Below are 15407 nucleotides of genomic sequence, written 5' to 3'. Positions count from 1 at the left end.
TTTTAAAACATGGGGACAACTGACTTCACGTAGAAGTAGAGCATTCTGTGTCACTGGTCCCATGCTGAGGAATACTCTTCCAGCAAAGATTTGGCCAGCATCCTTGCTGCTAATTTTCAGACTTCTCTTCAAGCCTATCCAGCTGTGCTAAGTTTCTCAAGGTGAGCTAGTCATTTTTATCTTGTACTTGCCTATTTTGTTGATATTTTATATGAGAGGGCTATCTGTATATGTTTTAAAATAAATGAAATAAAAATAAATACATTGCAAGGCTTCCCTACTTGGTAAACTGATAGTCTGTGTTAACAATTTATGGCAAGTGACACAGTGGAGACTATAGGCTCACAACTAGAATTGCCGTTTAAAGGAACAGCCCCTCCCTTCTCTCCGTGGTTTTCAGATGTTAAGTTTTCAGACTTGTATTCTAAATGTTGTTCACGTAGTTGGAATGATTTCTTTTTAAAATTGCAGGTTTTGTAAGGTATTTTGAAATATCTACTTAATTTCTTCTCTGTGTTGTTAGGAACACCTTTTAAGATATAAATAAAACTCCTCCTCACTTTATTGCAACTAAGAAAGGAGTACATTTATTGCTGGAATGCACTGAGCAGAAGCTGAAAGGAACTAGTGAGCGAAAATAAACTTAGAATAAAAATAATGATGAACTACAGAGGCCTCATTGGAATGTATTGCGATAAAAATGAGATTTTGCTTCCAATTTTAACCAACCACAGCAATGGAGGATTGTGTCCAAACCTAGCCAGATCATGGTTAGTCTTCGTGGAGTGAGGAAATAAGCCAGCTTCAAACCATAGTATGTGAAGCTGGCTTGCTTCCATAAACCATAGCTAAAATCAACTGCAATTTATGGTTCAGAGATATTAAGATAAACAGTAGTTAACTGAAACTGGAAAGAAAAGTTTATAATCTTGTTCTCATGGTCACATTGACATAGGAGAAGGGAGCATACGAGCTCCAGGCTTGTATATTTTACATCTAAACTGGGCCAGTGTGTTTGAGGGTTTAGTTTCTTTGTTTTTTTAAATGAAGTGAGAAACTGTAGTTCTATCTCATAAGTTAAAGTTTTGTGTGTGGTGTGATGCTTGAACTAGGGGAGTATATCTAGAGGTATATGTAATTACCCTTGATTTTCAGATATGAAATTATGCACAATAGTTAGCTTCGTGAGTTCTAAAGCAACACGACTGTCTCTTTAAGAAGTCAAGAAAAGAAGGAAAATAACTCCAAAGGTGTGGGGGGGGGGAAATCAACAGTGCTCCCTCCAATTGCAAGTGCAGATGCCTGGCCAGACTGGGAGCTGAATCTTACACTGGTGACCGCACAGCCTCTTCCACTGCACCTGAGGGCAGAAAGCTAGCTTGGGGGATGCAGGGCAAACAACAGAGCACACATAGTTCTGTCTGGCTACTGCTTCCCAATTGCCAGCATGTGCTGCTGCTGGAGGCATCCACCTCACTTTGCCCTGGTCCTGCACAGAGTACTAGATCTTCACTCTATGGTTGGTAAAAACATTTTCATTTTGCTGAGAGTTGTGAAACTCCACATGCTCAGAGTAGTACTCGTAGTCCACAAAAGGTTATTCCAAATTTTTTTGTTAACTTTTAAGATCCTACAGGACTTAATTTGCGGCACCTAATTTCATTGGGTGGGTGGGTGTGTCCTATTTTGGGAACTGCACCAGGACCCCCAACCACCCTAATTCAGCCTTGCATTTATTCACCATTTGTTTGAAGTGTGACCAGCTATATACATAGAGGAAGCCTAAAAGTAATTGTTCAGTATGTATTCCTCTGCCATCAGCAAAGCCCTCTTCCTCACAGGGTGGTTGTGAGCATAACACATACATCAGTTATAAACTATCGTGCATATTAAATTGCAGAATTTAGGTAATGAGGAATTTTGGGGTGCCCAAACTCCTTTTCTTATAGGGGCACCTAAAATTATCTGCCTACCTTGTTTCTGCTAGTGAATTCTCTTGTAGGTGGCTTTGCAAAAGTCTGATTTAAATCCATCATGCACTAAATCCTGCCTCTAACATTTTAAACAAATTGATACTGCATACACAAAAGAACACACCTTTATATATAAATATCCCCACATTTAACTTAAAAAGGATCATTTTGCCTGAGGGATTTGAATTGCAAGTTTTGTTCTACTTGTCCTGAACACTGCTATTGTGCTTCATAGGTACATCGAAGGAGGAAGAACTCAGCATATAGCTATTACGGAAGGAAACTAGCTGTAATTTCAAACAATTTCCCACAATAATTGCACCTTCAAACGCTTTCCCATTATACAGCTTGCAATATATATGCAGAAATATGAAGACACATAACTTTTCAAAAGTATAGGTCTAGCTACTTCCATCTCTTCATCATTTCAACAATGTAGACAATTGAGACTGGGGGACGTTTTGTGAATCCAGTCTCTTTTCCATTGCATTTCTACTTGGGAGTGGGCAGGGAAAGAATCATAACTTAATGACAGATCACATGCTCTGTGTGCAGAAGGTCCCTGGTTTAATTCCCAGCCTCCCCCATTAGAAGAATTTCAGGTATTAGGGCTGGAAAAGTCCTTGAATGGCTTGTGCCAGTCAGAGGGAAAGTAGGGTGGTAGAAAGTGAGAGACAGAGAAAAGAGGATGCCTCACCTACTTTTGGCTTGGCAATCACCAACAAATTACCCATGAAGACACAAGGCCCATGGCAGAAAAGGGTTCCCCACACCTGCTTAAGGATACTGGAGGTTCTACCCCTTTTCTTGATAAATTTGTAAAATAATCTGTGGGAGTCAAGTCTGAATGACTGTTATGAACCAGTCTGTAGGTATCTGGGAAAGCTATATTCTGAAAGTTGAGGGAGAGAGAGAAAGAAAGGCAACGGACTCTACAACAAACCTGTACTCTTTCACCTGGGATACAAGCCCTCCTCCCTCCAAGTTGCAAAGGTCCATGCAAAACAAAAACCCGCCCCCATCTTTAAGCCACATGCTTCCAACTTACATTTTCGCTGTTGACGTCAGCCTCACTGGGGCATCCAAAGAGTTCCCGCCTCAATAAATTCCCGTCATACTCTAGAAAAGTCAGGTAGAGGTTGCGGAAAAATTCAACGTGCTTGTTCTTTACTCTCAGCTTTTTGGGTGAGTTCCAATGGATCACCTAGGAGAAAAAACAAAACAAAGCAGGCATTCCGTCATGAAAACGCAGCCACATTTGCCTGTTGCCTTTAAGGAATATTTTTCTCATTATTGTTCCAATCATTTTACTTCGTCCTTTCTCAGTGTTGGAATCTGAATGAGGATTGGAGTGGGTGGGCACTATTTAGGGTCTTCCACAGTTACCTTTTCTTCAAGGAAGCTGGAGAACATGAAGCAGTGGGAAAACATCCCTATCAAACAAGGACATACAATAGGACTCTATCTCATACTCCTGCATCCTTACAAACAGTGGTGCATAACTTGAAGGCTTGCTGTGATGTGAATTTTCTGGGAAAGTTTGAATTTGAAAATTCAAGATTAGTTTGCACTGGGAAATTTTTTTTCCTGAGTGATATAACTTAGCATGCTTATTTTACTTGTATTGAGTAAACAAAACAAAAACTTTTGAAACTGTCAAGCTTGCCTAATGTTTAGTTGCAGTTGGCACCCATCCACTGCTACTAATGAACTTATGAATTGGAAAAACCTTCTGCAGAAAAAAAAAATTAAGCACTGGGAAATTTTCTTCTCCACACCGCTGAAGTCTTGTGCTGCATTGTGCATGAATACCGTGTCCTGCCAGCTTCAACAGCTCACCTACTATGTCTTCAATAGAGGCCAGGCAGCCCATTTAAAAGGTGTCACCCCACCATTTTCTACCCCCAGCCCAATCAACAAGCCACCATTCATTCTGGTTTGGCAGCGTAATGGGGAGATGATAATAGGGTGAGAATTAAAGGCCCTGAAGAAAAACCTCCAGTGGGGATCAAGAAGTGACAGATTGGAACAAATTCATTTTATGGAGATTACATTTTAGGCATAAAATGGATTCTTTGTTTCAAGCATTAGCTTCTATGAATTCCAAAGAGGCCAAGATGTGTGTATGCATGGAGGAAGGGAGAGAGAGAGGATTTTGTTGGGAACTCTTCCAAACTGGGGCTCCTGAAGGCTTTGTACATCCATTAGAGAAATTACATGTAGGGGCGGCAGCACTCTAAGCAGCAAAAAAATTGCCAAGAGCTGAGTAAGCAGTGGCTGCAGTGCTGTATCACAGCTTTATTTAACTTCCTCGTGGCACTTCTTATTACTAATCTGAAAGCATCTTCCTTAAGCAATGAGACCAAACCTATTTGGAATTTCAGAGTGCCGACTATGCAGCAAGGCCAAAACCAACTGCTGAGGGATAAAACGAGCTATATAAACAAAAACAAGAAGAAATGAAGCCATCTCAAATCACTTAGGATCATACACTACTTCATGTTCTCCAGTTTCCTTGAAGAAAGGGTTTAACTGTGGAAGACCCTAAATGGTGCCTCCCCACTCCAATCCTCATTCAGTATGTGATGCTGGCTAAAACTTTGTCTGCTTGTAAAAATGGATGTTTTTTGCTGCTTATGTGGAGTGTCTAGTTTTAGCTCCAAAAGACCAAGCCTCTGAGTGGTGCAGTGGGATGGTCATGTAATAAGGCACAGCGAAATTGTTTGCTGGTCTGCACTACATTCAAATCTTTCCATGTGAATCACCCCTGGAGAAATAGGCTCACCTTCTTTTTTAGCCCATTGCATAAAACCTAAAAAGCAGAGTGTGTTAAAGCATTACTGAAATGAAGTTGCCTTACTTGGTGGAAGCAGAAAAATAAGTGAATGCAAGCGAAGAATGCTTAAGCTGCAGCTAAACAGCTTTAGAAGGATGCAAGTAAGTGATTTTGCCCAAATGGCAAAGGATGGGAATTATTGATCACCTAAAAGGTGGGGAGGAAGACTATTTTAAGAGCACAAAGGAGAAAATGAGGAAGGGAAAAATAAGAACATTGCTATCATTTCAAGCTATAGTCCTCAAAACTAGAAGATAATTTCCTTTTCCAGTGTTCTCAGTAGAGCCTGACTGACTGCCACAAATTTTCAACCTGGGATTCGGAACTGAGCCAGTACGTAGCTATTACTAATTATGATCAAAACAGCCATTAATAAAACCAGTCTTTTAAAGAGCAATTTCCTGTTATTGGAGCAAACTGGGTTTCAACCCCGCAAAATAAATTTGGGCAGTTTATTTGTTCAGGACTTTGAATGTTGCTGGAGCGGATCTGCCAAGCTCTACAGGAAAACCAGCCATCCGACAAGAAGAGGAGAATGATAGAAAAATAAAGGTTTTTGTTCAGTTGGATCCATCCACTCCACTCTTCTTGCTTTGGTAGAGTAGATCTAGAACCCATTTTTCTGACCTTGCAGGCAGCTACAATCAGAGCTGTGCACACATGGCCTTCCAAAAACTTACCGCCATCTTTGCAGGCAGAGAAATTGTGGGGAACATTTCACTGAGGTTCTCCAAGGGAGTAGAACTCATACAATAGTTTCTAGGGGTTGGGCCTCACCATTAGCAGAGGCATTAATACTGTTGGTGTAGCATTATGCTAGGGCACTGTGGGCAGGGGGGGGGAAAGAGAAATTGCAGGGGAGTGAGAAAAAGAAAAAGAGAGACAGAATTTTCCCTCAACTCAGCTCTAAACAGATTGTATTTATTTGGGGTCTGGAAATCCATTTGGTAGTGCATACCTCTGAGGACCAAAATGGTCTCTGGAAGCATGAAGCCCAAATTGAGTTAGAGATACTGTAAGCCCTGAACGGTTGGCACCTTTTAGATTTGTGGGTGCACTATGGCCAGTCTAGATATTTGTATTTGTTAGCCTCAACTCTCCAGGCAGCTGTAAATTGAAAAGTTTTCGCATTTCCAAAAGCTAGTGGGTATCAAGAACTTGATATTCATGATTTAATCGGAGCTGAAATGTGTGTCAGGAATCTGTATGTGAACAGATGTCCAAGAGAGCCTGGACTGGGGTGAATGAAAGTTGAACGGAATTGAATAGTGTCCAGAATTTTTTTCTTTGAAGGATAGGCAGGTGTTAACATGGTTAAAGGACAGGAGAAAACAACCAAATTTTTAGTAGTGCAGGTGTTGTTGTTGTTGTTTTGTAATTAATACCCCTCTATTAATTTCTGCAAACACAGTAGGTGTGTTATCTAGCAATGAAATTACAGGATGAACAATGACAAAAATCAAGATACAATAACTGCTGCAAAATCATTTAGTGCTTGAGGTGCTCAGTTCAACCAATGAAAATAAGTGATCTAGCTGGAAAGATAGCTGAGAAAGTGCAGTTCATTCTTTTGTATGGAGAAAGACTGGCAGGCTAGACTACAGGGATGGGAAACTGTGGCCCTTTGGATATTGTTGTATTCCAGCTCCCAACATTCGTGACCATTGGTTATACTGCCTGAGATGGATGGGAGTTATAGTCCAACAACCAACACACCCTTAACTTTAACACTGGACAAGTCTTGCTATAGTTGCAAGTTGTGTGGATATTACAGCAAAGCACGAAGTGGTTCTGAATCATTCCAATCAGATTCCAGTTTCATATCCATCAAAAAAATATTTCCCAGAATTAGAAATCCATGATGCATGGATTTGGGAAAAAGAAAGAAAGATTGCATGGAAATGGCTCATTACTGGTACTCCATTGTTCAGGATTACTGTGTGTTTTGTTGTAACAACCACTTGAGTTATATTTTTGAGGCTAATAACCTACTATAACAGTTGCAGGGAGGGGGGTATTGTTCTGTTCTGTTCTGTTCTTGTTTTACTGTGTATTATGTGTTTCTTATCTTGTATTTTTATGTAGTGGACTGCCCTGAGATCTATGGATGAAGGGTGGTATAGAAATGTAATAAATAAATTAAACAAATAAATAAATAAATAAATATGTACTTGGAAGCCCAATATAGCACTATTCTGTATATACTCCGCTCTTGTATTTGTGTTGGGCTTGTTGAAAAAAGGATAGTATTGGAGAAACACATGTTCAGCTGTGTGTGGTTCTTTGCATTCTGGCCTATAGTCCTGTGTATATCCTTGTAAACTTCTCTGAGCAACTGGAAATTTACACTTTTTGTAAATTCATTAAGCACCCCACTGCACAGGTTATTGGGCTGGACCCAAATGCAAATTAAGAGCTGTTCATGAGTAACTGCACAGAACTCAAATGCATTTATTTACAAATGAATGTGCTGTAGAACTGCAGCCTATTTGAAACCAATATACATAATTAAATCCTAATTCGGCTGAAGTCAATACTACAGTTACACATTTCAAATTCAAGAACTCTTCAGTACTGGAGGACACTGAATTTTAACTCAGCATTTCCATCTTAAACCCACAAAATCATAAGCCCTTTACTACTAAATGCTCAAATAGAGATTGGGAATACTTGCTTCCCAGATCATGGCAGGCTTATGCACATTTCTGAACTAACACTGTCTATTTTATTTTTATTTATTTACTGCATTTATATCCCAGCTTTTCCACCAATGAGCTCAAAGTGGCACACTTGGTTCTCTTCCTTCTCATTTAATTCTCACAACAACCCTGAAATGTAGGTTAGGGTGGGAGGCAGTGACTGGCCCAAGGTCACCCAGTGAGCTTCCTGCCTGAGTGGGGATTTGAACCCTGGTCTCCCATGCTGTGCCATGCTGGCTCTCTCATATATAATATGACATTAAATATCAAATACCACCTATCTACAGCTACATATAGGACCAAAACTGCAATGTGTTATTTTTCACTTATAAAACCCCAACTCAGCTAGCCTTACCTTCTGAGAAATTCAAAAAAAACATGGCTAATTTCTATTTGTATTTTTCATGTTAACTGCCTTAAAGGGCAAATACTTCTTAAAGGTCACATGCTACTTAATTTGAGAAAATAAGATGGCCTTTTCAATGCTGTTGTTTCCCCCTCGCTTAGGTTTTATCAGAGAATATGCAGTTATTCTTTTAGTTTGTCTACTTCTTTTTTGAAATGTTAAGGCTGCAATCCTATACCCACTTGCTTGGGAGTTATTCAATGAGGCTTACTTCCAAGTAAGGTGTAAGGTGAATTACAGTTGCATTGTTAAGTTGAATATGAATTTCCCACAGTCTGACATAAATATAGTACACTGTCTACCACTGATAAATTGTATAGTACAGCGGTGGTAATTATGTTTTGGTAACTATGAAACCAGCATAGTGTAGCAGTCAAGAGAATGAGTGGAGAGTCTTAAGTTCATATTTCAGCTCAGCTGTTAATTTGCTGGTGGCCTTCCCAAACAGCCTGGCCATGGAAATGCTGTCAATTGACAATATGAAGAGAACAATCCTTCATTGAGGAAGTGAGCTTATCACGGTGCATGGATCAAAGACATGAGGAGCCCAGTTTTGGACAGAAGGGCTCCGTTAACATTTTTCAGCTGCCACGATTGTTTTGCTAAGCTAGAGAGTTTCCAGGACACCATTGCAATGAGTCAGCTCGGTCTTCAGTTGCAGTTGGACTTGCAAGAGGTTCAGCAGGTGAAAAATGTTTGAGGTGAATCTGAAATGACTGTTTTGGGTTAAGGCCTCTGAAAAATGCAAATATTAGCAGACAAGTTTCACCAGGTTGTTCCAGTTTGGAAAACATGGCCGAGGAAGACAGGGTGACTCACATCCAGCTAGTTCATTTTTCATATGGAGAGATTTGATTAGGATCACAATCCAAGCATCTGTTGGTTCAACATAGATTACATTCAAACTGATTGCAAATGCCAGGCAATGTATTTCTGGGGCAATTTCTTTTTGTTTTTAGAAAAATAAGAAGTTAAATGAATTTCTGTTGAACTATCCATTCTTCTTACCCCCACAAAAGAAAACTATGTCTTCTCTCATGATTTTGAATGTCCAGAATATCTATGTTGTATCCTTGACAACCAGCAAATTCTCTTGCCTGACTCACTCAGTGAGGTCACAACTCATTGTTGGGGAAAATCACAATTCATTAACTTGTTGTATAGGATTTCACTGCCGGGTGGTCTTTGTCAAAATGCTGCAACTGAAAATTCATTGCACAGAGAAAAACACATTATTGCTTGAAATGTAAAGAATCTAATCTGAATGTAGTCTCTATCCAAAAGTGCTGTTGACTGAGAATTAAATAGGACCTGCTGTATCCTACTGTATACCCTACAGCAGGGGTAGCCAAGTTGGTGCTGTCCCTATGTTGCTAAACTACAACTCCCATCAACCATGGTCATTGGTCATGCTGGTTAGCGTTGCTGGAGTTCAGCAATATCTGCAGGGCATCACATTGGCTAATCCTGCCCTCTATCAATGTACATAGTATGAGTTTCATGTACCGAATTGGACTGAATATAAGCCACACTTTTTTTTTCCAAATTCCGATCTTGAAAAGTTAAAGTGTGGCTTATATTCACGACCTTACGCCGCTGGCAAAGCGGTGCGGCTCCCCCCTAGAAAGCAGTCCAGGAGCACGGGGCAACGGCGCAAGTCCTGTCAGCCACTCCCAAGCCTCCCCCAAGCCGCCAGATTTTAACGGTGCAGCTTATTTGTGGGTGTGGCTTATATTTGGGCCAATACGGTAGATAATTTTAACGTTTTCTTTTTCTTTTGTAAACTACTTAGAGGTTTTATTACAGTCAAGCGATATGCAAATCCTGCCAGCTATTATGCTATCTCACCATTCCCTAAGATGTGAAATACAGTCATACCTCGGGTTAAATACGCTTCGAGTTGAGCGCATTTGAGTTGCGCTCCACGGCAACCCGGAGTTGAGCGCATTACTTCTGGGTTTCGCCGCTTGCGCATGCGCAGACTCTCAAAATGACGTCACGCGCATGCACATAAGCGACGAAAAGTGATGCGCGCAGACGTGCCATCGCTAGTTACGTTTGCTTCTAGATGCAAACGGGGCTCCGGAACGGATTCCATTCGTACCTAGAGGTACCACCGTACTAGAAGCTATGTCTAGGCCAGCCTTCAGCAACTTCCTCCAAATAACTATAGCTCCCATCACCTGCATTGGGTGGCAGCCCCATATTGAATACAGTGTCTAGCCCTGCTCTGAGAAACTGCAAGGGGAAAGTGTGTCTCTTCATTCAAAAGAAGACAGCTGTTGTCAGAGTAAATGCAATAGTACATAGTGTGTCAACAATGGCAGTAAAGACCAGGAAGCTCCCTTTGCCAGGAGTGCTGGGCAAGGTGAGCAGGGGGTGGGTAGTTTGTGCCTGTGTCCTTGGTGGCGTTCTCCAGATGTGGGTCAGTGGAACTGACTGCTGGAGAAAGAAGTCTACTTGCTGCTTCATCATTAGGACAATGTATCAATTAGGTTTAAGCCATCTTAGATCTTGAGTTGGGAGCACGGAGGAAATTGTTTCCAAGGTATGGCGACTATAAATCTGAAGACAGATGACAAAAAAGAGGGGGTAATATTTTAATTTAGAAGAAGAAGAAGAAGAGTTTGGATTTGATATCCCGCCTTTCACTCCCCTTCAGGAGTCTCAAAGCGGCTAACATTCTCCTTTCCCTTCCTCCCCCACAACAAACACTCTGTGAGGTGAGTGGGGCTGAGAGACTTCACAGAAGTGTGACTGGCCCAAGGTCACCCAGCAGCTGCATGTGGAGGAGCGGAGACACGAACCCGGTTTCCCAGATTACGTGACTACCGCTCTTAACCACTACACCACACTGGCTCTCATTTACTTGGTTGGTTGATCACTACAAATTAACAGCCTGTCTTAATTATCCGTATCTTCTTATCTCTTGTTTGCTGTGATCTAATAAATATTTTCCGCATGCAACAACCCACTCACTCCCATTCAAGTGGAGCATTTTAAATAAGATGTTCAAGATAAGCTTGACTCATCTGAATTGAAAAGTTTCTCTACTCATATATGGGGAGCCTCCAGTTTCATAACTCCTGCTGGGTACACAACAGCTGTGATACTCCTATTGCACACACACAAGGCTATTTTCTTCTACCACCACTGGGGGCAACAGGAGAGACCTGTTAAAACATGGAGTCCACTTCACTACTTAGCAGCTACATAGGTCTATCACTCAAGATTGTGAACAGAGCAGCAGAGAAGTGCACCCATAGCAGAGCAACAGCCATTGATGAGGACACCCGAAGTCTGAAACATAAAGTTGGGTCAGTGCAATGATGACAAATCCCCAAACCTCAGTGACTTCCGGGTCAAATGGAATTAAATGGATGCCTTTTCAGTTTGATAGGAATAATTTGGTTCCATCTGATTTGAGGAATGCAAAGGCCAGGTCCAGCTTAGTTTGGAATTTAAAAACTCCTTCTGTGTTTCCTTCTTCCCACACCATTCTTCTTAATCCTCTAACACCAATGTATACAATTCATCTTTTTCTCTTCCACCCACAGGAGGCTTCTGCTACATTTTTCTTCACTCCAGTCCTATTCAGTATAAAATACATAATGTGCCAAATATACTGTATTGTGCCATTTATTTTAAATGTCACTGGAACTTCCTAATTTCCAGGTTGTTGTTTTTTTAGAATCCACCCTGTGCTAAATATGTCAGCCACATTTTCTCCCTAAGGACTACATGCAAAGGCTGCTAATATGTGTCTGAACCAGAGATCTTGGCTTAAAACAAACTCTGGTTTCATAAACCATCGTTTGACAATGGCTTGTTAAAAAAAACAAAAAATAAACATAGCCAAGTTTGCTTTAAAGTAAAACCCTGATATGAATTAAATGCTAAGCCAGGATTCTTTACAAATTAAACTAAATTCTGCCAAAGTCTTCCTCTTGGCTATGCAGGATGAGCAGAAGGGATGGGGAAAGCACATGTATCTGATGCTTCATTCTGGCTTGTCTAGGTATGTCCACAAAGCACTAAACCATCAACCTTATGTGGGAATCAGCCACTGCCTCGGCTCCACATTTTGGAGGGTCCATAGGACCCACTCCCACAGTGAGTCCTGCTCCTTCTTATCTTGATTATTGCTGCCACTTGCTTACTGTTAGACAGTGAGCCAACGATCAAGCAGGCAGTGGCATCTACTGATCTTCCTTCATCCACCGCTCCACCACTGACTGAGCCAGAATAAGCAGCTGGTGAACAACCAGGCTGCAGTGACGAAGAGGAGATACAGGTTGAGATGGCTTTTATTAATGGGTCCTCTGCTGGGCTGTTGGCCCTTGGCAGATGCCTGACCATGCCGATTCTGGTCCTGACATTGGCCCTGAAGCCAGGTAGTGACAGGTAGAATTTGCATCGCAAATTAGAAGTAGGGCAATCAAAGAGTGAGATCTGTCTTGAATGGAATGATCAGTCCAACTTAAAGTAGTCAACAGGAATCATTCCTTAAGCATTAAGAATTTTAGACTGTAGCTATCTATTTTGGAAATACTCTATGACCTGTTTGTTTTTGTTTTTTAAATCAAGGACCCAGATTTTGTAGGCACAAACTGCGGGACTGCTTATATGTTAGCCTACCATTCACTAAACTGTCACTATGATGCCAAGGAGTGTGGTGGAGTCTCCTTCTTTGGAGGTCTTTAAGCAGAGGCTTGACAACCATATGTCAGGAGTGCTCTGATGGTGTTTCCTGCTTGGCAGGGGGTTGGACTCGATGGCCCTTGTGGTCTATTCCAGCTCTATGATTCTATGATGCCAACACAGAGCTGCTTGCCTAGCTGCACCTTTGGTTCATAGTACAAACAAGGAAGAAGGCATTCCGCTTCCCCCCACACCAACAGAATACAGGAAGGGCAGGAATTATGTTAGCTGTTAGAGGCTTCACTTAGAAAGAAGCTGTATTTGTTTTAGAGACCATTTCGCTGTGAGTCCTGGAAGACCTGCTCCCTGCCTTGTAGGCCCTTTTCTACCTGGTCTGGGAAGGCTGGGACTGGACTGACTCCAGCTACAAAAGCTGAGGCTGCTGAACAGACTCTTGGGCTGGACTATTGTTTAGGGTTTGTTGTTGTTGTTATTGATATTATTATTTTTTGTATCTTTATTTTAGATCTTATTATGATTTGTGTGGAAATTGTTTCAATTTGGTTGTGCACTTGTTTATTGTTTGTGACTACTTTTGTTATGTTTGCAGTTATGTTATTTTTTTTTCATGTTGTAAGCTGCTTTGAGCATGGTTTTAACTATGGAAAGGCAGCATAAGAATAAAATGATGGAAGGATGAAGGATGTATTTTATCCATGCAAGCGCCAGTGGGTTTCTTTTCTGCATTTGGGAAGCCCTACTGCAGATGGCACCCTATTGCTGCTTGGGAAAGTTCCCTGCATAAAACAACTGTGCTTTTATGCTAAATACAGTACATTTTATTTAATCCTTTCTACCCACTTCCAGAAGGCAGAAGTGCAACAGGCTGGGCCCATTCACCTGAAAAGGCTGAAGGTGATAACAGGTTCAAGATAGTTCTGTTTCATCTCTACATGTAGCCACTTTTAAGTGACTGAGGCTGTGACCCTATGCATGCTTACAGCGAAGTGAACCCCACTGACCGACAAATTCTGAGTAAAGGTGCATAAAATTGTGCATTAATGTGTCCAAAGTCCAAGTGTTGGCATTTACAGCATATTTGCAATTTCCTCAGCAAACGAAACTACAAAGTAGCTGGCAATCATTAAAATGAACATTTTCTCCCTCCACTCCCAGTGGCATTTATTGTAGGATACATCTTGGGTGCTTAATACCATGAATATGTCGAGGGCAGTCGGGGCACTGTGGCATCAGATGCCTTCTCATTCTGAATGTGCAGGAAGGTGCTTTATGAGTGTATAGATGCATGTTTATAAAGCCCCTCTATGCAAGGAGTGACCTATGGAGATCTTTGCACATGTACATCAGGACACATGTAGCGCTTCATCCTGCATATTTTGAATGTGTGGACATTAGCTGTGGTGCACAACCGCAAGGGGTGGGGAATGGGGTTTCCTGCTTTCTTTCAACATGTAGAGTGAGTTGTCTGTACCTGCTGTTATATGCATTGCTTATAACATTTCCCAGTTGCTTAAAAGGGCATCCCTTAAATTGCATTGTGGGAAAACATCCATTTCATTCTCTCTAACCCCATGCAGGATTAGTCATAATTAAGCAGTTTTGTTCAACATTACCTTTAGATCAGACACATCCCGGTAGCACTGTTCAGAGCGGGTGTGGTCTGACAGCTGCACATTCCAGAAACAAGGAAGCTGGTACACAAGAAAGGGGTTCTGTTTGATGACTGCATTGAAGATGTCCTGCCAGACAAGAGAAGAAAAAAATTGCCACTTTGTAAAAAACACACACAAAGTTTTCAGCCTTTGGAAAACAAGTAAAAGTGCTGACATCTTTGTTGTTGTTGTCGTTGTAAAGACTAATGGATACTATGATGCTTCCCCAAAAGCCCACATAATCATACTTCAGACTTAATATTTCATGCATTATAAGATGCCAGGTGGCGGTTCAGTCCCAATAGCATTCAACAAAAAGGAAGGATGGAATGCAGACAACCTTGCCTTTGAAGTCCTAGGTTGAATAGTGTCTCTTTTGGTCAAAGAATTTCAATCTAAACTCAATCTAAAGCTGTAGACCCGAAACAATATGCACTCTGGAGTAGTCCCAGTGGTTTTCAGCATACTGTTCTTAAGAAAATTGGCTTCAGAATGGCAGCCAAACTTGGCAGGAGTTTTAAAATGGACTTTGATAGGTTTTGAATCAGAACATTAATCGCTCCACATCTCTGCATCCCTTCTGCAAAATGGGGGGTAATGAGTCTTCTCTAACTCCCAGCTGTGCTGCGAGGATAATATCCTTAATGTCTGTGAGGTGCTCAGATTGTATGGCAAGGGATGGAAGAGAGGGAGGTGGTTGCAATTGCTGGAGTCAGATGAAATCATAATGACTGTTTGCTGAACTGAGAATGACAAAACCAGTAGAGAAGGAAATAGTATTTCCAGGCTTCTTAGAAGCCTGTAGCCTTTTGTTTCAAAGGAAGAAAATGACATGCATCTCTTTATAAAAAAAAATCTGCGTGTGCACTAGTGGCGAAAATGTTAAGTTTTCTGAAATCACAGGACAAACAACCATCAACAGCATTCCTCAAATGCTCAAGAGCTAGTTCTCCATTTTTTTAAACCATCTTTTCTGTTTTAGTTGAACTGAGTAAAATAGACAACACTGGGGCTGCCGGTGCAAACCATCATTCCTCTCCATTCCTTTCCATGTAGTTCTGAGCCATTCTGTGGAGGTGGTGGAGAATAGCAACAGGAGGAGGAGGAGGAGGAGGAGGAGGAAGAAGAAGAAGAAGAGGAAGAAGAAATTATTATTTATACCCCACCCATCCGGCTGGG

General features: G+C 41.3%; 1 protein-coding gene across 1 annotated transcript in view; it reads right to left on the bottom strand.

Moving 5' to 3' along the window:
- Positions 1-15407, bottom strand: part of LARGE1 (LARGE xylosyl- and glucuronyltransferase 1) — a 320062-nt gene that overhangs the window by 48187 nt on the left and 256468 nt on the right. Inside the window, exons 9-10 of the mRNA XM_082241177.1 lie at positions 14190-14315; positions 3022-3177 (exon numbers count right to left, since the gene is read on the bottom strand). Coding sequence (XP_082097303.1) covers positions 3022-3177; positions 14190-14315 — 282 coding nt within the window. The remainder of the gene's footprint in view (positions 1-3021; positions 3178-14189; positions 14316-15407) is intronic.

The sequence above is a fragment of the Podarcis vaucheri genome, assembly GCF_965113315.1.
Source record: "Podarcis vaucheri genome assembly, chromosome: 10".
Taxonomy (NCBI): Eukaryota; Metazoa; Chordata; class Lepidosauria; order Squamata; family Lacertidae; genus Podarcis; species Podarcis vaucheri.
This window is presented reverse-complemented; position numbering and strand designations above follow the sequence as displayed.